At 38.8% G+C, this 22,491-nt stretch overlaps 1 protein-coding gene across 3 annotated transcripts in view; it reads right to left on the reverse strand.

Annotated features, from left to right (window-relative positions):
- The window catches only part of Myom1 (myomesin 1), a 158,733-nt gene that overhangs the window by 99,388 nt on the left and 36,854 nt on the right, over positions 1-22,491 (reverse strand). For all 3 annotated transcript variants that reach the window (XM_048363644.1, XM_048363645.1, XM_048363646.1), the window contains 3 exons: positions 7,381-7,521; positions 6,007-6,256; positions 5,278-5,435 (listed from right to left, as the gene is read on the reverse strand). In XM_048363644.1, the coding sequence (XP_048219601.1) occupies positions 5,278-5,435; positions 6,007-6,256; positions 7,381-7,521 (549 nt within the window). The remainder of the gene's footprint in view (positions 1-5,277; positions 5,436-6,006; positions 6,257-7,380; positions 7,522-22,491) is intronic.

Raw genomic sequence — 22,491 nt, forward strand, 5'->3', positions numbered from 1 at the left:
TTCCCATTGTGGTTTGGAGTGGTTTTTCCTACAAGGATTCATGGATTGGAACTTGGTCCAAGGTGGTATTAGGAGGTGCTGGAACCTTTAAGAGGTACAAGGTTATCAGATTATCATGTCATTGAGTACCACTCTCTGCAGGTATCAAACAGTTGTTGTGGAACCCTGCTTAGTTCCAAGAAAGTGGGTCGCCATCAAAGAGCAAGCCTGGCTCTTCCTTACTGCTCTCTGGCTTCCTGTCTCACAGCATGTGACTTCCTCCTCTTGCATGTGCTCCTATTTGCAAAAACGCAGCACAGTTACCAGGGACCATCACCAGAGCTGGTACCATCTACTGGAACTTTCAGCCTCTAAAATTGTGAGCTAACTAAACTTATTTTTTAAACAAATTACCTAGCCTCAGGAATTTTTTTTTTTTTTTTTTTTTTTTTTTGGCCAGTCCTGGGGCTTGGACTCAGGGCCTGAGCACTGTCCCTGGCTTCTTTTTGCTCAAGGCTAGCACTCTGCCACTTGAGCCACAGCGCCACTTCTGGTCATTTTCTGTATATGTGGTGCTGGGGAATCGAACCCAGGGCCTCATGTATATGAGGCAGGCACTCTTGCCACTAGGCCATATCCCCAGCCCCTAGCCTCAATGTAAAATTAATATAGTTGCTATAGAACATTATTCATTTTCTATACTTTTTTAAAAAATGTCTCAATCTCTTTTCCCACCTAGTAAAGTACTAACTTATTCTTCAAGATTCAGACCAAATGTTACTTCTTCACTAGGCTTCACCTTAGAAATCCCACAAAATATAATTGTTCCCATGTCTGAGTCAGTGATATTGATTGGTTTAAATTGCTAAGTATGGGATTTATCAGAACTATGGGTGGACATGCGTCTCTTCTACTGTGCTGACAGCCCTGGATGATGGAGATTGTACATGATCCATACTGACTTGCATTCCTACTCCTGAGGAAGGAGGAACCACAGGCAAATATTATAAGAATGCAGAGTTGGTGAAATTAGAATGAATTATTGTATAATGCAGTAGATAATTGTAGAGTCATAAATTTTTCCCCCACTGGAGGAATGAAGTTCTGATAAACATGTGTCATTATATGAATGATTTTATTTTCTATTTATGTTTGTTTTCTTGTGACATTAGGGATTGAACACAGGGTTGTGCATATGCTAGGCATACACTTTACCACTGAGCTAAATCATTCAGACCCTGGATGGCTTTCAATGAGGAAGATAGTAAGCTGAGACTTGCTAAGCCTTGCTTCCCTCGGATCTGAAAGAAGGTTGGCTTAGTTTGACAATCACAGCTGCAGGACAGGTGCTATCCATGTAATCTTACCACTGCCAATAGAAGACACTGCTGGTTGGTGCCACACTGATTCCTGCCAGCACAGAAGTGGTCTCAACCAGCCATCTCAACATGGAGGCTCACAGCAAGCAGCACTAGTTCATCAGAGATGGCTCCTGGCTACTTCTGATCTCAGAATTCCCCCATTTGGAAGAAAGGCAGAGGCGAAAATGTTCATTGCTTGCTTGCTGACTAAATTGGCTTAGGTCATTCATTTCACACTCAGAAGCTTCCTCTTGCTCTAGTTTTTCATGGTCTGGAGAGTTTTCGGTAGCTCCTCTTAGCACAGAGGAGTGACATGACCCTAAAAGTTGTGGCATGTGCTGCTTGACCAAACATCTGCTTTGGCTTTAGGTCAACAATGCTGTTCATATCTCTATAAAGTTTGAGTTTAAAGGGTACTTTGCAGCTCTCATGATTATTTCCCTCCCCATCGTCTCCCAGGACTATTCGACTTAGCACCTTGATGCCTTTCCCTAGTCAAACACCACTGCTAATGTGGCCACCTGGCAGAGGAAACTTGTTTAAATAAGATACACACAGAACACTGGCTGTGAAGCATTTAGTCTTTCCTCTGGAACTCTTGATACCAGTTGGAGAAATCCTTGCTTAAAGTAGAAAAGTCAAATCAAAAAGCAATTTCCTTCTATCCTCCCAGGAATTTCACTTGTGAGATGTTCAGGTTTGAGCTCCCTTGAGATCAGCTGCCTTAGTATTATGACTGGGAGCAAAAGAAGGATTTTTGGCCCAGTTTGTACATAGTTCACAGCTTGTCGCTTCTCAGAAGGGAAATCCCACAGTAGTCAGTCATCCACTGATTTGGGAGTATAATCTATACCTTGGGACTATTTATCAAATGATTTCTTAAATATTTGTAAATATTCATATGAACACCCTTTCTCTTCCTATTCTCATGTAGCTTATGAATTGCTAGGCAATGAGTTTTTGGCATACCATGACCATTTCTACCAAGAACAACATTGTTCCATCCTGTGACTTTTTAAATTTATTTGTGTAAAGTGCACACTTAATCCTCTGATACAAATGTTAACTTAGATGGTGGGATGGCTTTGACAATGAGGTTATAGCAAAAGCTCATTGACAGTGTAAAATAGGGTCAAGCAGAAAGGTTTTGTGATCATTTTTTTCTATTAGTGAATAATGTATGCCCAATAATGTTCAGCATATTGTATCTTACCAATCATGGGATGGCTGTTTAGAATTCAACCTTAAATCCCGAATTAACAGCTATTATTTACTTCAAAAATCAACTATCTGAGAGAAAGAGAGATCTATCCCATTAGGTTATATTTTGGAATCAGCTAGCTAGCTAGATAGAATCCTAAATCCTCATGTTGGAAAATGATGATTTATAAACAGTTTTTGCTAGCTTTTTAAAGTACAGTCTGTTTTTCTATGATATTAATAGTAGTAACTGTTAAATTTAACTAAATGTAAATAGTAATAGTGTAACATATAATATAAATAGGAATAATCATATATGAGAATTAATAAACTTCATAATTTGCAAAATAGAAGAGTTTTACAAATATACACTTTTCCTAAGATATGCTTTTTTGTGCTTATTCTTGAGCTTGGAATTTTTGTCATGACAACTTTCTCAAAATGTTTATTAGATAATGACTTTTGGATCAAAGTAAAGAAAAGCAAACATATCTTGTCTAATATTATAGGCCATATCTGAAAACATGGTAATGTCTACTACTTACTAGCCCTCATGTTGCTCCAATGAGTTTTCCTACACCCTGAAGGTGACGATCAAGATTTCCATTGAAAATCTGACCCAAGCTTGAGGTCTGAAATCTACTTTAAAGCTGTCTTTTATTTACTTATTTTGTTTTTCTGGTCCTGGGGATTGAACGCAGGGCCTGGGCACTATCCCTGAGCTTTTGTGCTCAAAGTTAGCAGTTTACCACAGTTCCACTTTCCACCTTGGGGTGGGTAATTAGAGATAAGAATCTCAGGGAATTCCTTGCTCTGACTGTCTTCAAATCACTATCCTCAGATCTCAGCCTCCTGAGTGCTAGGATTATAGGACTATAGGATTATAGGCCACCAGAGCCACCAGTGTCTCTTTTATACAGGGCAAGATCTAAATAATTCTCTTTCAAAAGAAATTTTTTTTCTACTCTATTTCATGTAATCTTTCATTTTTGACTGAGTAATATACTTGCATTACCTAGAAAATACAAAGGAACAGAAAATAGAAAAGCTATTTAGTGAATAGTATCTTTTCTGGAATCTGTCTCCTATCAAACTCCTCCTTCAGAGTCAATTGCTTTTCCTAAGTTCTTACATATTTTTAAATTAAATAAGTGCTCTTTCTTTCCAGTTCAACCAATATATTATTATATAGGTTATTACACAACATAGCCTATTACATGTTCAAATTCTTTTCCCCAGTACATCCGTCTGCAATGACAAAGTTCCCCTGGAGCATGGCTGACATCACTGTGGTGTTACAACAGCAGCCTTTGCAACTCACTTTTCTATTGGACCTAACACATAAACAGGCCTCCTTCTCCTTTTAGAATGAGTTGGGCATAGGCCAGTGTTCCACACATGCTCTGTTCCTGGCCTGCGTGAGTGATTTCTGCTTCAGCCATCCAGCACTCTTGGGATAACCTCTTGGTTCCACTGACTAAATAGATTTAGTCAGTAACCGTGGGACTGGCAGAATCTCACATGTTCCACACTGCATGTTTATACTATTTATTAGACTTCAGGGACTCTCATGACCTAACAGTGTCCAGTGGAAACTTGGAGCTCTAACAATTTTAAAAGGGGTTTCAAGGGAGCCAAACCCCAAGCATGAATGCCTTTGAAAGATGTGCCTCTGGGATTAACTGCTATGACTAGCAGTGGAATAATAGTAGTGTAACTACAGAAAGTCATGTGACAAACCCCCTCCTTTTATTATCCTCTTTTTGTTTGAGAGCACCAATATTTCTTTCCTACTTGTATTTAGTATCAGACCCAGGAACCTGCATTTGGGTATCATAAAGGCAGAAATGCCAGGAACGTAATCACCAGCAGGCTTGGTTCTTGCTTAAGTTCTTGGTTCTTTGAGGGGAAAGATGTTTATTGAAGACTGTGTGTCCTGTACCAGTGTTGCAAAACAAATCAGAGCTTCAGCTAATGCTTTATAGAGAAGGCTTCCAAATGTGGCTTTATCTGGAAGTGAGTGAAACTAAAGTTTCAGTCCCTTCCCAGCATGGGTCCTTTGTTCTAATTTTTTATTTGTTTTGGCAAAGAGTGTCACCAGAGTGTAGAAGCTTCATGCCCTCTAACCTGGATCTGACCCTGTTTCTTGCTATAACTAAATGTTAGTTATGTGTACACTGATGGTAAAATTTTAGGTTATTCAGGGACAAATCTTGTTCTTGGCAGAATATTAATTGCTTTCTTAGTTATCCTCTGGTTCTGTTTTAGTATTTATTTTTCTGTGTGCTTTCCAAGGTGAGACTTTCTGTGAAGTGCTCAGACCTGTCCTTCTTATGATAAAGAGGGAATCCAGTAACTGGAACTTTACATCAAGCTTGAGGAAATCACCCTCTCTAAGCATTGAAGTGCTTTTTACTCTTAGTCTTCAAACTCAACAATTCCCAAAAGATTGAACTGATGGGGTTGGGCGCTGTCCTTGAGCTGTTTTACTCAAGACCTGGTGCTCACTTGAGCGACAGCTCCACTTCCTACTTGTTTTGGGTCGTTACTTAGAGTCTCATAGACTTTCCTGTCTGGGCTGGCTTCAAACCATGATCCTCAGATCTTGGCCTTCAGAGTAGCTGGGATTACAGGCATGAGCCACAGGCACTGACTCTTCAGTATATATTTTTTAACTAGAGATAAACGTAACTTTTTTTTGTAACCAATTCTATTAGTTTTCATAAAGAAGACATACCACGTGACGCGAGGCTCTGGCCAGCCTGCTACAGAGCAGTGTATTTTTACATTCTCTTTCTCCCAAACTGTGTGTGAACGAGGTTTAATGATAAACTCAGGAGCATGCAGAAGATGGTCTTCATTCAGTTTTCCATGATATGTCTGGGTTTCTTCTAACTGAAAAAGCAAACAGGTTAATCAAAGTACTACTACATCAAAGTCATTTCTGGTGCTAAAATAGTAATGTAGAAGTTAAACTTCTCATTTTTCCACTTGGAAGTTTATTTTTGCATTTAGATAGAATGCATTCCATACCCTGATTTTTAAAACAGATGGATTTGGGGACTGGGGTAATGGGAGGAGTGACTTTCATCAAGATACACTGTACACATAGACAGGTTAAGATGAAACCATTGCATAAGTATTTTAAGACAGCAAAAATATTTTTTAAAAAGATGTCGCTATTTAGTACTTAACATTCTAAGTTTGAGCAACAGTCATAAGATGAATTTTTTAAGCTTCAGCGAATATTAACTTTTTTTAATCTGAAATTTCATGGAGTTTAAAATTGAGTTTGCTTTTCTTAGTCTTCCACATTTGGAGATTTTATCTCCCCCTAAGACCACATATTTCTTCATTTAACATAAATGAATACATACATACACACACATACACACACACACACACATACACAATTTGTTACATGCAGTTCCACTTTTGGAAACAGCGTTGAATTATTTTTTCTTACTGTTTTTCTCAGTGACAGCTGTTCCGCCTTTTCTCGAATTGCAACTTTCCTGGACTTCTTTTCAAAAGCTTCCTCCTGTTGCAGGATGGCCAAGGCCTGCTCGGAGACCTTGCCCTGCCTGGATGTCCTGGATTGCTTGGAGGTCACCAGCCCTTCCTCCCGAGCAAGAAGATTCCTCTGGGCTATGTAAGCAGCAGCTTCTTTAATTCTTTCTTCTTCTGTATCTGCAATTCCACTGACATGCACTTGACTAAAACAGAAGTAAAATGTGGGTGTTGTGAATGACTGATAAAATGGCTTAATTCGACTAAGCTTAAGGTGCCAGACCTCAGACCCTGTGTCCTGTACCCAAAGAAAACCTACTTAAAAAAAAAACACAAACAAACCCCAAACCTGGCAAATCAGATGCTGATTCCTTGTGTTAGGAAATGATTTTCCCCTGATAATAATAATGAGTAGAATAATACCTACTGTGGTTCTGAGATTTTTTTTTCACAAACATTTTCTCATTTCAGCCACACACCAAAAAAGACCCATGGATTTTTACTTTGCCTTTCTAAGGAATTATACTATTTGACTTCTCCCTTGAATCTACCATATTTCAGTGAAGTCAAAGTTCAACAAAATAAATACCAGGAAATGGATACTTGAAAGGAGTCAAGGGGGGAGGGGACAAATGAAGAGGAGAAGTGGGAGAGAATGCAATCAAGAATTCCATGTATATCCTATGAAATTTAGAAAAGTGAGGGAAGGAGTGGGCTGGGAGGGTTGAGTGACAATGTGGAAAGCAGTCACATTGATCAAGATGCCTTGTGTTCATAAACTGCTTTGTTAGATAGCAACTCCTTTGTACAACTACTTAAAGATAACTGAAAAATCACAAGGTAAACAACATCACTTCTATGTAGATATATGGTAACAAGGCTCACATTAATCGCATGCAGTAAAGGGTTTCATTGTGACATTTTCACACATATATGCAATGTACTTTGATCATATGCCTCTTCTATTTCCCTCTCCCCTTTCCTTTTCTATATCCCTAATAATCCTCTTTTACTTTCCATTTTACAGTTTTGGAGCTTTCTTTTTACTCTATCTGTTTTGACTATACATAGCATTCATCCACAGACATCCAAGACTTTACTTTTCATTTCTACTACTCACACAAATAGCATTACATCCCAATCATTCTTTGCCAGTGTCCTGTATAATAGCAAAAATATCTGAACAGGAAAGTATTTTTATAATGATCATATTCTTCCAAGCTTCCTAAGACCTTTCCCAACTGCTACCTAATGAGTTCAATAAATGTTAGCTGCTATCATTTATCCCCCACTTCTATTAATGAAAGGCAGGAAAAGAAAGCACACACACCGTCCAGAAAATATAGGCACCATGTAGTCGCTTGCTAGATTTTCTTTCTCTTCTCCAGACAGAAGGCTGTGCTTGGCTCTCTTTGTTTTAGGGCTCAACTTGGATGAGTAATCTTCCAACAGCAGACTGGAATCTGTAAGCCTGAAAAAAGATCTGTAACATTAGACAACAACCAAAAGTACACTGAAAATATTGGCAAAAGAAAGGTTTAATTTGGGAAAGTTTTTCCCAAGTCTCAAAACCTTAATGTTATTATTACTCCTTAGTTTTAGAACTCAGGTAGGGTTAGAAAAGTCTCAAGTGTCCTGTTTTTTCTATTTATCTATCTTTGGAAGGGTAAGGGGTACAGAAATGGAGGGACAAGGCGTGAACAAATGCGGCAGTGGTACTCACTAGACACTATGTTGAAAGTGAATTTATGGGTGGGGAAGAGAGGGGAAACTGGGAGAGAGCAAAGGAAAGAGTAACACTGTTCAAATTTATATAAGTGTAACCCCTCTGTACATCACCTTCATAATAAAATTTTTTTTTTTTTTGGCCAGTCCTGGGGCTTGGACTCAGGGCCTGAGCACTGTCCCTGGCTTCTGCTTGCTCAAGGCTAGCACTCTACCACTTGAGCCACAGTGCCACTTCTGGCCATTTTCTGTATATGTGGAGCTGGGGAATCGAACCCAGGGCCTCATGTATACGAGGCAAGCACTCTTGCCACTAGGCCATATCCTCAGCCCCCATAATAAAATTTTTTAAAAGATAAATCTCAAATACATAAATGCCTTCTATATAGGCACAAAAACAGTATTTTTATGGCTATAGCAATTTCATGTTTTTCCTCAAAGTTTCAAGGGAAAGGTGTGATGATTTCATATTTCCAAATACCATTTGCAGCTGTTACTATTTGAAATGTAGGCAATCTATTATAATTATTTTCATAACATTTTGTATTTAAACCTGTGGGCTGGGAATATTATGGCTTAGTGGTAGAGTGCTTGCCTACCATACATGAAGCCCTGGGTTCAATTCCTCAGCACCACATAAACAGAAAAGGCCAGAAGTGGCGCTGAGGCTCAAGTGGTACAGTGCTAGCCTTGAGCAAAAAGACGCCAGGGACAGTGCTTAGGCCCTGAGTCCAAGCCCCAGGACTGGCAAAAACAAAAGAAAATTTAAACCTCATTTAAAACATTTTGTATTTAAATCTGCCTTTTCCTCTTCCCCTCACCTCCTTCTCCTCTTCTTCTTCCTTCTCCTCCTCTTCCTCCTTCTTTTTGGTGCCAGTGCTGCTGGGGCTAGAACTCAGTTCCTGAGCACTGTCTCTGAGCTTTTTCTTTTCAAGGATAATGCCACTTGAACCACAGCTCCACTTCTGGTGCTACTTCTTAGTAGTTAATTGGAGATAAGATGCTTATGTACTTTCTCTCCTGGGGTGGCTTTGAATTGTGATCGTTAGATCTCAGCCTCCTGAGTAGATTTATAAGTGTGAGCCACTAGTGCTCAGCTTGCATCCAAATCCTTTTGAAGAATTCTTTGAAGTGCATACATTTATGGATAGGGATACCTATTCTGATGCATGCCCTAGTTTCCCACTTTAGTACTGACAGTAAGCAGACTGCAGCATTTGCAGGAACCCCTGGGCCATCAAATAGAGGAGTTGAAAAAGTATGATATGAACACATGGTGGTGAGTGATTCAGATTTACAGAGATGTGACAAAGAACCCTTCAGACTGTTCTGTTAGTTTATGCACATGGATGTACATGCACACTAGGAGGTAATATGTGTTCTAACATGCTTCTAGGGAATAGAAGATAAGAGCAGAAATTGGAAAGACTGACAAAATGAAAAGTATAGCATTCATTACATAATTGAAAACATTAATTAAATATATTTTTATGCAAGCATAAATTTGACATCAACTAGGCAGTATATGGACTACCTAGAGTCAATGTATGGACTCGGAGCCTTAGGACATGCAGGATGCTAATAGAACCCTGCTTGGGGCTGGAAATATGGCCTAGTGGCAAAAGTGCTTGCCTCATATACATGAAGCCCTGGGTTTGATTCCCAAGCACCACATATATAGAAAACAGCCAGAAGAGGCGCTGTGGCTCAAGTGGCAGAGTGCTAGCCTTGAGCAAAAAGAAGCCAAGGACATTGTTCAGCTCCAGAGTTCAAGGCCCAGGACTGGCAAATAAATAAATAAATAAAAATAAAAGAGGCTTTCTAAAAAAAAAAAAAAAGCCTGAATGGGAACTTTCTGACCTACATTTGTAATTTTTAAGTGTAAAACTGTTCTCTGAAAGGAAAATATTATAGTTGAAGGCTAAGCCGTTCATTTGGAAAATGCCTGGAGGAAAGGTGAACTGTGTGAGTGCTATGATATGAGAAAAGTCTCGCTGCAGTTGAAATAAACCATTCAAATCACAGTCATTACTTACTCTTTGAAAATTGTTTGTAAAGGCAGAGACATTGCCTATATCAAAAGCAGAACGCAGGGCTGGGGATATAGCCTAGTGGCAAGAGTGCCTGCCTCGGATACACGAGGCCCTAGGTTCAATTCCCCAGCACCACATATACAGAAAACGGCCAGAAGCGGCGCTGTGGCTCAAGTGGCAGAGTGCTAGCCTTGAGCGGGAAGAAGCCAGGGACAGTGCTCAGGCCCTGAGTCCAAGGCCCAGGACTGGCCAAAACAAAACAAAACAAAACAAAAGCAGAACGCAAGGGTAAGAGGCAGAGAATGTGATCAACTGAGTAAAATTGATTGGAATACAATGTCAACATATGAGAATATGTGACAATGAACCTCTATTATATAACTAATATAAGGGGGGAGCAGAGCACATGCAAATCAAAACACCACTTCTCACCCATTTACTACAGTCATAATTGCCATTATCAAGAGAGGAGATGACAACAACAATGACAATGCTGGCAAGGATTCAGGAGAAAGAAGCCTTATACACTGTGGTGGGCATGCCAATGAGTGTAGCCAGTATGAAAATCAACGTGGAGTTCATGAAGAAACTAAGGATAGGATTACCATATGATCCAGCCATACCACTTGTGGGGTCTGTGTTAACAAATAGAAGTTAATATATGTCAGAGATAACTGCACACTTATGTTTTGGGCAGCATTATTCACAAGTATGGAATACTATAGTCACGTATGAAATCACCCTAGATGCTTAACAACCAATGATTGAATAAAGAAAATGGACTATTATTCAGCAGCAAAGAAATAAATTATGATGTTTGTAGGGAAATGGATGGAACTTGGATCATCATGTAAAGCAAGATAAGCCAAGCTCAGAAAGATAAATATCAAATTTTACCTCATATGCAGAATCTAGACCTAAAAAAAAGACAGGATTGTAAAGGGGGAACTGTTTGGAGTTTGCACACATGTGATCCCAACACTTGGGGGACTGAAGCAGGATGGTCATTCGTTTTATTCAAGCCTAGTGTACATAATAAATATAAGTCCAGTCTGTGTTCTTTAATGACTTCAAGATCAGCCTGGGATAATAATGAGTTCACAGCCAGACTGGGATACATAGCCATCATCTATACTTTGAAACCACATCTCAAATCATTTACCATAGCTAAACTATGGAACCAACCCAGATGCCCCTCAGTAGTATATACACAGTGGAATTCTATACTTCCAGCAGAAAGAATGACTTTGCCCCATTTGTAAGGAAATGCAAAGACTTGGGGGAAAAATCATAATAAGTGAGCCAGACCCAAAGAAACATAAACTCTATGGTTTCCCTCATTGGTAATAATTAGTACAGGTCTAGGATAGTCCTAGCAGAAGATCACAATAGCTCAATGACTATGTACATATGATCATAGAAGATGATGCTAAGTGAAATGAACTCCAAGATATAGAAACAAGTGGTTTTCCATTGCTGTTATTTTTAATGTAATGTGTGAAATTATTTCTTTTTTCTTGCATTTTTACTCCCTGTGGTTTAGCTGCTGTTGTCACAGCATTTGATTTTGGTACCCTGGCTATTGTATATACATTTATCTGAATTAGGGAAGGGAAGGGGAACATCAAAATGGTGAGACAAAGGATAAAAGGAAAACCAATGCAATAGTGATACTTACAAGACAATATGTTGTAAACCAACTGTACAACTCAGGGGAGAATTGGGGAGGCAGAAAGATGGGAGAAAAATGAGGGAGGAGGTAACAAGTTTGACAAGAAATGTTCTCACTACCTTATGTATATAACTGGAATCTCTCTGCACAGCACCTTGACAATAAAATTAAATTTAAAATAATAGATAAATCAAAAGTTTGTAAAACTTTTATTTCCTAAATAATACTGTGTAATAGGTAACATCAGAATACCTTTTTTTTTTTTTTTTTTTTTGGCCAGTCCTGGGCCTTGGACTCAGGGCCTGAGCACTGTCCCTGGCTTCCTTTTGCTCAAGGCTAGCACTCTGCCACTTGAGCCACAGTGCCACTTCTGGCCGTTTTCTGTATATGTGGTGCTGGGGAATCGAACCCAGGGCCTCATGTATACGAGGCAAGCTCTCTTGCCACTAGGCCATATCCCCAGCCCCCAGAATACCTTTTTCAAGGTATAATTTTTCAAGATGTCTTTTCAAGATAAAATGGAACCTAAGCTAATCATAGTGCCATAAATCTTTAGCAAAAAATTCAACATCAAAATTAAAAGTCAGCTGCTTTGATTTACCCTTGAGAATGGGTAAGAAAGAAGAGAGCAACAAAATAAATATGTTACAAGTACCTTATAAATAAAAATAGCATAAAGAAACTCTTTAAAACTATTTAAAAGGTGAAGGGTTAAAACAGTAATCTAGATAGGGTGAATTTGATGTTGGGGTGTCATGTAGGAATAAGGACACCAACTTAAAAGGAACTCAGCAAGGCAAAGTTTGCTCCTGCAGAAAGTGTGCAGCTAAAAATCTGTCAACAAAGCACATAGAGCAGGCAAGCTGTTCCTTTTATATCCCTAGCCCAGCAGGCCTCTCCTCTTTGCCTCCATTGGCTGAGCTCAGGTTCACACTGTGCAAAAGGATGTGGCTTAATTATACAAGATGCAACTAAAATTCAAGGAGCATCTTACAGGATGTCTTAATTAAAGTGCTCAGGAAACGAATGTATGCAACCAAAATGTAATCAACAAGGGCTTAGTCACCTGGCTAAAGCAGGAAACCTTCAGAAAACAATTATTTCAAGATTAACAGAACGGAAGTAAACTACTTTGATATAAAATATGTTTTTCTCACAGTATATTACATGTATGTATGTAAATATCACAATGAAACCCACTTACAAAATTTTTGCTAATAATATTTTAAAATAAAATTAAAGCAAAATACAAGCCAGAAATGAACATGATTCAAAAGGGATAGGTAATAGTGGAAGAAGACAAGTAGTACAGCACAGAATTGTAAGGGTTTCAAGAATTTCTGGAGGACACGGGGGCTCCAGGCCTGTAGGTACAGGGTGGACTATGGTCTTTTATCTTCTGGCATGGTCACGTGGAATGGCAAGTTGCCTCTCCCTCTATACCAGTACAGGAGGAACAGGTTTTCTATCATCAGCACTAACCAAAAGGTTAGGACCTTGAAGGTAAGCTTGTGGATTGGTTACCAATTGGAAGCCAGAACGAAATGTGTTCCTGGCTGGTTGTTCTGGACAGCAGCAAAATGTCTATACCCTCAGCAGGTCACAAAGTACAGGCTGTGCTTATACAAGTCTAAGTTTAAGGTGCTATTTTCCTTCACCCCTTTATTCCATTACCACACAAAGCAAAACTAATTATGACTGAAAGAATTCTGTTGCTTTCCTACTTAGAGAGCAGTTGCAACTTTTAAAGTTCAAATTCAATTTAAAAGAAACAAGTGAAGTGCTAGTATTTCTTCCTGCATCTTTGTTGATTTTCCACTTTGGAGACAATAACACCATGTCACACTGTCCATAATGACTCTGATATTGATTGTCACTCCTTAATTTTAAATTTAGGTTAGAAAATTCTCACAGTCCACATAAAAATAAAACAGTCTTCTGTTCAAAAAGCAATGATAAAATGTGACACACTGAAAACCACAATTAGGAGCCACACATGGTAGCACATGCCTGTAATTCCAGCACTTGGGAGTAGAGCTCAAATTTAAGGCCAGCTTTGGCTACATAGAGTGTTCAAAGCCACCTTGAGCAAACTAGTGAGACAAAATAAAAAATTAATAAAAAACACACAAAAAAACTTCAAATAAGGCTTTAAAATATCACTCAAAAGCATATACTACACCAACAAGTGGTTATTAATCTTTTAAGACTAAACTCATGTATGAGCAGTAGAGTTTTATGGAATTCTTACATAAGCCCCTCTCACCCATCAACCTCAGTTCATAAGGGAGTGCTACCAAGGTGGAGGTTGGGAGAGGGGGTGATGAAAAGAAAAGTTCACAGCCAGAAAGTGTGTTGGTTTGATTCCCACTCAGCATCATAGCAATGAAAATCCATGCACCAAACAAGCAAGGAAAGACCAGACACTCAGCTAACCTGAGACTGCAATCATGGTAAGGGCAAGCAACGGACTAGCAGAATCTAATAGGAAGACAGGGAAAACAAGAGAACAAGAGGAAACTTCAAAAGCTCTCCACACTCCCTGGCAGGAAAAACAACAGGAGGGTCTGAGTTTTGCACAAATCATTGGCTGGCTGTAAGCCCATGCTCAGATGCAGAGGGGAGGCAAGTGAAGCAAAGCCAACATTTTCTTACAAATTACTGAAAGTTCATTTGTTCTCCCTAGCACACACACAAATTTACTATCAGAGCATGGTGCTTTTGTTTCCTTAAATATGTGAGCAAATGTCTGACTCTTCACTGATGAGCTAGTGGGACCACTAGCAATTCAGGCTTACCATTGAGAACAGTTTTTTTAAAAACATGGTGGTTCACACCTGTAACTGTAGCTACTTAGGAGGCTGAGACATGAATATTTTCGTTCAAAGCCAGTCAGAGAAGACAAATTGGTAAGAGTACCGTATCTTAAGGGAAATTTTATTAGAGAATTCAACAGAAGATTTTAGGTAAAGGAAAAAAAATCAGTTAAACTTGAAGACAAATTCAAATATATAGAAAAGAAACTTAGAAAATAAATGAAAATTAAAAGAGCCTAAGAGACCTATGAGACAATGCTAAACACACCAGTTATATGAGTCATGCCAGAAAAAGAGGCAAGAAAGAAGCAGGGAAATATGAGACAATAGTCTAAAATTCCCCAAATTTGTTAACAAATGTTAATTTATAATTCCAAGATGTTCAACAAACTCATGTAGGAAACACCTAAAGTAATATACACATCTAGATATATGCAAAGCCTGTTGAAAGTCAAAGCCAGAGAAAAACTGAGCGTAATAAGAGCAAAATGATGCCCCCCTCATGAGGGGAGCAACAATAATTGAAATGGTTGCATTATCCTCAGAAAATACATGTCCCAGAAAACACCGACATGATGTATTTTAATGCTGGGGGGTGGGGGGCGGTGGCTGCAGGGGAATTCAATTAAGAATTCTAGCCAGGCACTGGTGGCTCACACCTGTAATCCTAGCTACTTAGGAGGCTGAGATCTGGAGGATCATGATTGAAGACTAGTCAGGCAGGAAATTCACTAGACCCTATCATCAAAATAACTGGCAAAAAACAGGGCAGGATATCAGGCTGGAGTGGTTGAATGGCAGTTGAACAAAGCAAGTGTGAGGTACTGAATTGAAATCCCAGGACAAAAGAAGAATGAGGAGGAGGAGAGGAAGAAATTCTGTATCCAATAAAACCATCTATAGAAGGCAATGTGACAATACTTACAAGACAATATGTGGTAAACTAACTGAACAACTGACGGGGGGGTGGGTTGGGGAGGCAGGAAGGTGGATAAGGGAGGAAGTAACAAGTTTGACAAGAAATGTACTCACTACCTTATGTATGTAAGCGTAACCCCTCTGTACATTAAAAAATAACAAGGCAATGTGAAGTTAATCTGACATGAAGACAGAATTCAGTGCTAACTGACTGTATTAAAGGAAATGCTAAGAAATACTTTTATTCTTAAAGAATATCACACTAAAGAACAATCTTATTCTACAGCCTCCCAAAAGTAAATGAGTAAATATAAAAGATGTGTATACATCTATACACATACATTATCTTGAAATTTTAGAAGATCAAGTTGCATACAACTTGTCCTGTTGCATTTCCTACATTGTTAAGCTTATAACAGGACATAGAATGGAAGAACTCAAAGAAAGAAGGCAAATGAGCAGAATCCACTAGCTTGAGAAGGAATTTCTGGGCATTTCAGGGAATCCTTGGTGAGAGAACTGGAGATTGAAAGATGGTGGAATATCCCAGGATGACAGAGTGATAGGTACAAAAGCTTAAAAATGAAAGCTGTTTTCATAGCTGACTTTTCTCTATATTGCCATTAGATTGTGCTGAGTGACTAGAAAAGAAAAACCAACTGAACCCATTTTTATTGTTCTAATGTATTTCCTCTCAAACTGTATCTTTGCCATCTATTTATGTATAAGCAAGTTCTGCTGTGTATATGTAAAGCACTCAGCTGTTGAGAGGAAGCCCAAAGGGCCCTGCTTTTCAGGAGCTATGGCTCAACTCCTTGCTGTCTTTGCTCCAGTAGGCCCTGTTCCTCAGGGCTCCTGGGAGCTGAAGTTCAGTCTCTTTCATCATCAGGAGCCCTTCAGGACAGTCATTTGGAATTGGTCTTCTCTCTTTTCCCTGTTTGTTTTTCTGTTGTCCACATTTCTCCGTTATAATTGTGAAGACAAAACTTTCTTTGGACCGTTGTAGCAAAATAGTTTGGAATCTGCATTTGGTTTAGAGTGGCTCCTGTTTGTGTATGTGCATCTTGTCAGCATAAGCACTTCTTGCTGACCTCTGGAGTCTCCTGTGCCAACCTCAACGCTTAGCAAAGTTTCAGAAGGAAACTTATGGAAAAGTAAGAGGTGGCAGAGCCCTTTGCTAACACACTGTGCCGGAAACATTTCTTGTAAGATACAAACATGAATTTAATCATTATCTTTTTCTACCTTTTCCTTCCCTTCCTTTCCTCACCCTCCAAATCCCTATGCTCTTTTCTTCTCTACTCCATTTCACACTACTGGTAACAGAAATATCTCACTTTTAGTTCTTTAAAGAATTATTTAAATAGCCAGGTGCCAGTGGATTACACCTGGAATCCTAGCTACTCAGGAGCTGAGTTCTGAGGATCATGGGTTGGAAGCCAGCCTAGGCAGGAAAGTCCTTGAGATTCTTATCTCCAAGTAACCACCAAAAAAAAAAAAGCTGGAAGTGGAGCTGTGGCTCAGGTGGTAGAGTACCAGCCTTGAGCAAAAACCCTCCGGGACAGTGCCTGAGTTTAAGCCCAGGACTGGAACACACACACACACACACACACACACACACACACACACACACACACTTAAACATAACCACATTTCCTCCTTCCATTTGTTGTTTCATCCTTCTCCCTCATGATTTAAACTTCTGACAAGTAACATTTTACTCTTCAGTAACTTTCTGTATTTAATGTACAGCCATAGTCATAAAGAAAATAACAGGAGCCCTGAATCACATCCCTGCACAAAAACAGAACAATTATATATTGTAGAAAAGATGGATGGAGGGCAAGTATCCATGGCTCACACCTATAATCCTAGGGACTCAGGAAGCTGAGACCAGAAACACTGTGGTTTGAGGGCAGCACAGGCAAAACGTTTGAGACCACCAACCCCACCAATCGTTAGGCACATGTCTGTTATTCCAGCTACTCAGCAGGGTGAGATCAGGAAAATTGTGGTTCCAGGCCAGCCCAGGCAAAACAGATTGTGAGATTCTGAATATTTCAACAGGAAAAGGGGGTGTGGTGGCACACTTCTATCATTCCAGCTCCAGTGGGAAATATAAAATAAGAGGATCATGATCCAGACCAGCCTGGGTAAAAAGCAAGATCCTATCTCAAAGTTAACCAGAGTGTATCAGGTTGAAGATGTAGCTCAAGAAGTGGCGTGCCTGTGAGCAAGTGCAAAGCCTTGAGTTCAAACTCCAGTACCACAAGAAAAAAAGAAAGAAGGAAAGAAGAGGATAAAACATTGAGAGACTTAAATTTTTTATCTTATGTAGGTAAGGTTTAAGTCATTATATGCATCCTTCAGTTTTGACCTATTTTTTTACTATTTCAGAAGTTAATTTAAGCACATTACAATATGACCCATTTTTCACCAGGAATGAGTTTAGTCCCTGTTTACTAGATGTTGTGGTATTCGAGGAATTTGACAACAGTACTAGGAATGCCTTCTAGAGTGTAAAGCTGTCCCTTTGTTGTTTGAATTGTCGTGGGTTTGCAAAAGTTAGTCTCATGAATTTGCTTACAAAGCATCATATTCATATCGCACCCTGTATTGGGTCTGGCCACTGGGCTGACAAGACCTTGTCTGAGAGTTACCTTCCTCCTCTGAGTTGTGCCTGCTTTCTCATTTCATGAGAGACTCCTGTGGAAAGGTCAGGCCTGTTGCAATAGGTCTCTCTGGCTCCCTGAATTCAGAGATCTCTACTGGAAGTTCAGTTATGCCTCACTGTCTGGTCAGCAAAGAGGTGCTGACTTTGTGGAAGCCAAGACCCTGAGAGACAGAGCTAACATTTCACTTCCAAGCAGAGGGAGGTAACCACTGTGCTCTTCCTCCATCTTCAGCCAGCTCATTCTATTCTCTATGAAAGGACATGCTTTCTTTCCCCCAAACACAATTCACCTGCCTAGGGAGTGGGAATGCAATCCTGGAGATATTTTCTTTCCCAACAGACAATATTTGCAATGTAGAGTCTCTACATTCTAGAGCAAATCCAAGTAATTCTAGATTTTCTGCTTGTTCCCCCACCCCCAACCCCCGCTCCACTGTGGAAAGTCAACCATATAGGAAATAGTCTGACATACTTGTTGGTACTTAAGTACTAAGAAGACATGGCCAAGAATGTTCTATTGGTTATTGTTAACCCAAAATCTCTGGTGCTCTTTTTTTATACATAATAATTAAGAGTTTACTTACAGCTAGGCATCAGTAATCCTAGCTACTCAGGAGGCTGAGATTTGAAGATTTTGGTTTGAAGCCAGCCCAGGAAGATAAGTCCATGAGACTCTTATCTCCAATAAATTGCCCCCCCAAAAAAAGTTGGAAATGGAGCTCTAGTTCAAAGGGTAGAGCACTAGCTTTGAGCAAAAGAAACTCGGGAAGAGTGACCCAGGCCCTAGGATAAGCACTATATGTGTGTGCATATACAAAGAAACGGAGAGAGTAACTCATTTATCTGAAGCCACACACTTAATTGCAAGCAAGTACAGTCCTATTTGCATCCATCATACATGTAGGTATATCAAAATGGTTAGGTAGAAAATTAACATTAATCTGATAACACTAGCTGAGGTTGGGCAATCAGTATCCACATAGCAGTGGATTACTTTAACACATATCAGTGTATGAGCTAGAACAATGCTTTCAAATCCTCCTTTAACCACAACTATGTTTAAAGGTCTCTATTTTTAGCACTGCTATCTTCTGAGTGGATTAGAACTGGATTGAGTGTTAGTATAGTCTTCTTAAATGCTAGTAATTTCAAAAGAGGTTATTATCTGGGTGACACCCAATAAGTGATGTAGATGAAAGGCACAATTTGAAGTTAGAGTGTTCTGGAAAAATCACTCAAGCTTCAAGTTCTCATTCCCAAACAGGTGTCACTCAGAAGACCCTTATAAATAGCCTTTCTAAGGGACAAGTTAGAGTCTATCAGGGCCAAGTTTAGCATTCATGAACACCTTTGGATTTCTTTTCTTTAAATTAAATTTATCACCTTCATCTATTCTTCCCTAATCTAAATCTTGATTATTTATGACTTTACCTCAAGAAGGGTAAGAGAGAAAGGAACGATGATGCAAAACTATATATTGATCTCCAGGTCCCATACTAAAATTTTTTTTCAAATTTTTATTATCAAACTGATGTACAGAGAGGTTACAGTTTCATACCCCATACTAAAATATTATATGTAGATTTTCTTGGTTCAGTACTAAGAGTTCTTTCTCTACAAATCTAATGAAACCTACAGCCCCTCCTTCTAGAAAATTCTCACTTGTGCATAATTTTGCATATAATTTCAGACATGTAATTGTCTATTGAAATCCATTCATGGACAGAGCTTAAGAACAACTAGCGGTATCATAATACCTAATGCCAAATTGTACTACAAAAACATAGTAACAAAACCAGCATGGTAGCTGGTCACCAGTGGCTCATGTCTGTAATCCTAGCTATTTAGGATGCTGAGATCTTGGGACAGTGGTTCAAAACTAGCTTGGGCAGGAGCATCTGTAAGACTCTTATCTCCAACTAACCTATAAAAAGCCAGAAGTGGAAGTGTGGCTCAAATGATAGAGAACCAATCCTTTTTTTGGGGGGGGGGGGAAGTCCTGGGGCTTGGACTCATGCCTGAGCACTGTCTTTGGCTTCTTTTTGCTCAAGACTCTGCCATTTGAGCCACCACACAACTTCTGGCTTTTTCTATATATGTGGTGCAGAGAAATGGAACCCAGGGCTTCATGTATGCGAGGCAAGTTCTCTACCACTAGGCCATATTCTCAGCCCCAGAGAACCAATCTTGAATGAAAAACTAAGAGACAGTGCCAGACACTGAGTTTGAGCCCTAGTACTGGTGTGTGCATGCACCTGCCCCACTCCCCAAACCAGCATGGTACTGGCACAAAACCAGATGTGTAGACCAGCTGAAAGAATAGAAGACCTAGAAATAAATTAATATAACTGCAGTCATCTGATATTTTAGCAAAAAAAAAACTGTTGGAAAAAAATAACTGTTCAACAAATGTTACTGGAATGTGAAAGAATGAAACTTGATCACTGTCTCTTACCTTGTATAAAAAAATCAGTTCAAAATGAGTCAAAGATGTTACAAATACAAGATTGAAACTTAGAAATTACTACCAGGAAACATGGGGAAAATACTTGAAAGATACAGGAACATAGGCAACAATTTTCTATGTAGGATTCCAATAGTTCAGTAATAAAGAACAAGAACTAACAAATGGGCCAGGCTGGTAGCTCATGTCTGTAATCCTAGCAACTCAGGAGGCTGAAATCTCAACATCATGGTTCAAAGCCAGACCAAGGAGGAAAGTTCATGAGATTCTTATCTCCAATTAATCACACACACACACACACACACACGCGCGCGCGCGCACACATACTGACAAATGAGATTACATCAAATTAAAAGGTTTTGCAGGTCAAAGCAGACAGTTGCCAGAATGAAGAGACAACACACAGAATGGGAGAAAATCTTTCACCAGAGGATAAATATTCAGAATATATAAAGAACTCAAAAATGAAACACCAAAAGGATAAATAATCGAAATAAACAGAATGGTTCTCAAAAGACATACAAATGGCCAATAAATAAAGAAATGTTCAACATCCTTAATTATTTAGGAAATATTAATTAAAATGACACTGGGATTTGATCTCATCTGGGTCAGAATGACTATTATAAAGAAAATAAATAATAAATGCTGGGTTAGGCTACTGGGGGAAAGGAACCCTTTATGTTGTTATTGAAAATGTAAATTAGTGCAAGCACCATAGAAATCAGTATGGAGGTTCCTCAAAAAAAAAAAAAAAAGAAAATAGAACTACCATATGATTCTATTCTACCACTCACTATGCAGATATATATATATCTGAAGAAGTGTAAGTCAGCACACACTACAGATACTTGAACATCTTTTTTGTAGTAGCAATATATATGTATGTATATATTACACACACAATAGAATGACCATTCAGCCCTAAAGAAGAATAAAATATTATTTGCAGGAAAATGGATAGAACTGGAAATCATTGTGTTACATGAAATGAGCCAGACTGCGAAAGACAAGTATCACATATTTTCTCTTGCATGCTGAATTTAGACCTTAATAAAATGACATGAATGTAAATGGAAACTGGAAGGGGAACCAAGGAGAGGGTAAAAAGAGAAATGGATGGGGTGATGGCAAATATGATTGAAATATACTACATATATATATAAATGAATAATGGAACCTATTAACATTGTTCTAAATGGCAAATAAGGAAGAATAAAGGGGTGACTTTGATCAAAATACAATATATGCAGGTGTGGAGATATAACAAAACCCCTTTAAACAAGTAATATACAATAATAAAAAATAAAAGATCCCTTGCATAAGAGTGGCAAAGTAATCATGAGTTTTCCTTTAATCTCTGATAATATTTTTGTTGGCAATACTTATAGAAAACAATTTTATCATTTCCAGAGGTGTGGGGCTTGCTTTAAAATTTTTTCCCCTCAATGTGACCATGCATAAAGGCCTTTGGAAAAACTTTTCCAAAATTTATTCTGATAAACTGATAGCTCAGAGTAAGTCACCAGTCTGTGCTGCAACCATTTACAGTGAACAATCCTGAGGCTCACTAAGATCAGCCTATCACTGAACATTTAGAAACCTCCATAGTTTCTACTTTTAACACTAGAACTCTCACGGTAAAGCAGAGGCTAAAAGTAGATGAGCTTCCTGCCTGCAGATGTTTCACACAGAGGCAATTCCAAAGGGCTTCCAGCAACATTCTTCACAAAACAAAGAGGTATTTCATTTAGTGGTAGAAAAGCCTTTCATTTTGAATAAGCTTAAATATATCCTAAAGAAGATATGAAGATTTCAAAGTGCTCAAAGAATAGTATCTCCAGCTGTTAGTTCTAGGTCTAAAAACAGAAAGACTAAAATAGCTCCAAGATTAGATTAACCTTCTTTGTGTTTCACATGGCTTGATTCAAAGGAAAACAATATTCTCCTTTCCCCATTTCTAGCTCAATATGTTTCTACCTAGAAACTTGAGTTGTTCAAACACAGAAAATATGGAACTATCTGCCTACACAAATGTATTCCTAATGAGAAGGAACAAGATATGATGTTAAACACTGAAAAAGCGTTATGATTGCATTTCACATAGAAAGTTTATGACTGCTAGGGGGTGGCACTCAT

This window comes from Perognathus longimembris, chromosome 15 (assembly GCF_023159225.1).
Source record: "Perognathus longimembris pacificus isolate PPM17 chromosome 15, ASM2315922v1, whole genome shotgun sequence".
In the NCBI taxonomy this organism is placed as follows: domain Eukaryota; kingdom Metazoa; phylum Chordata; class Mammalia; order Rodentia; family Heteromyidae; genus Perognathus; species Perognathus longimembris.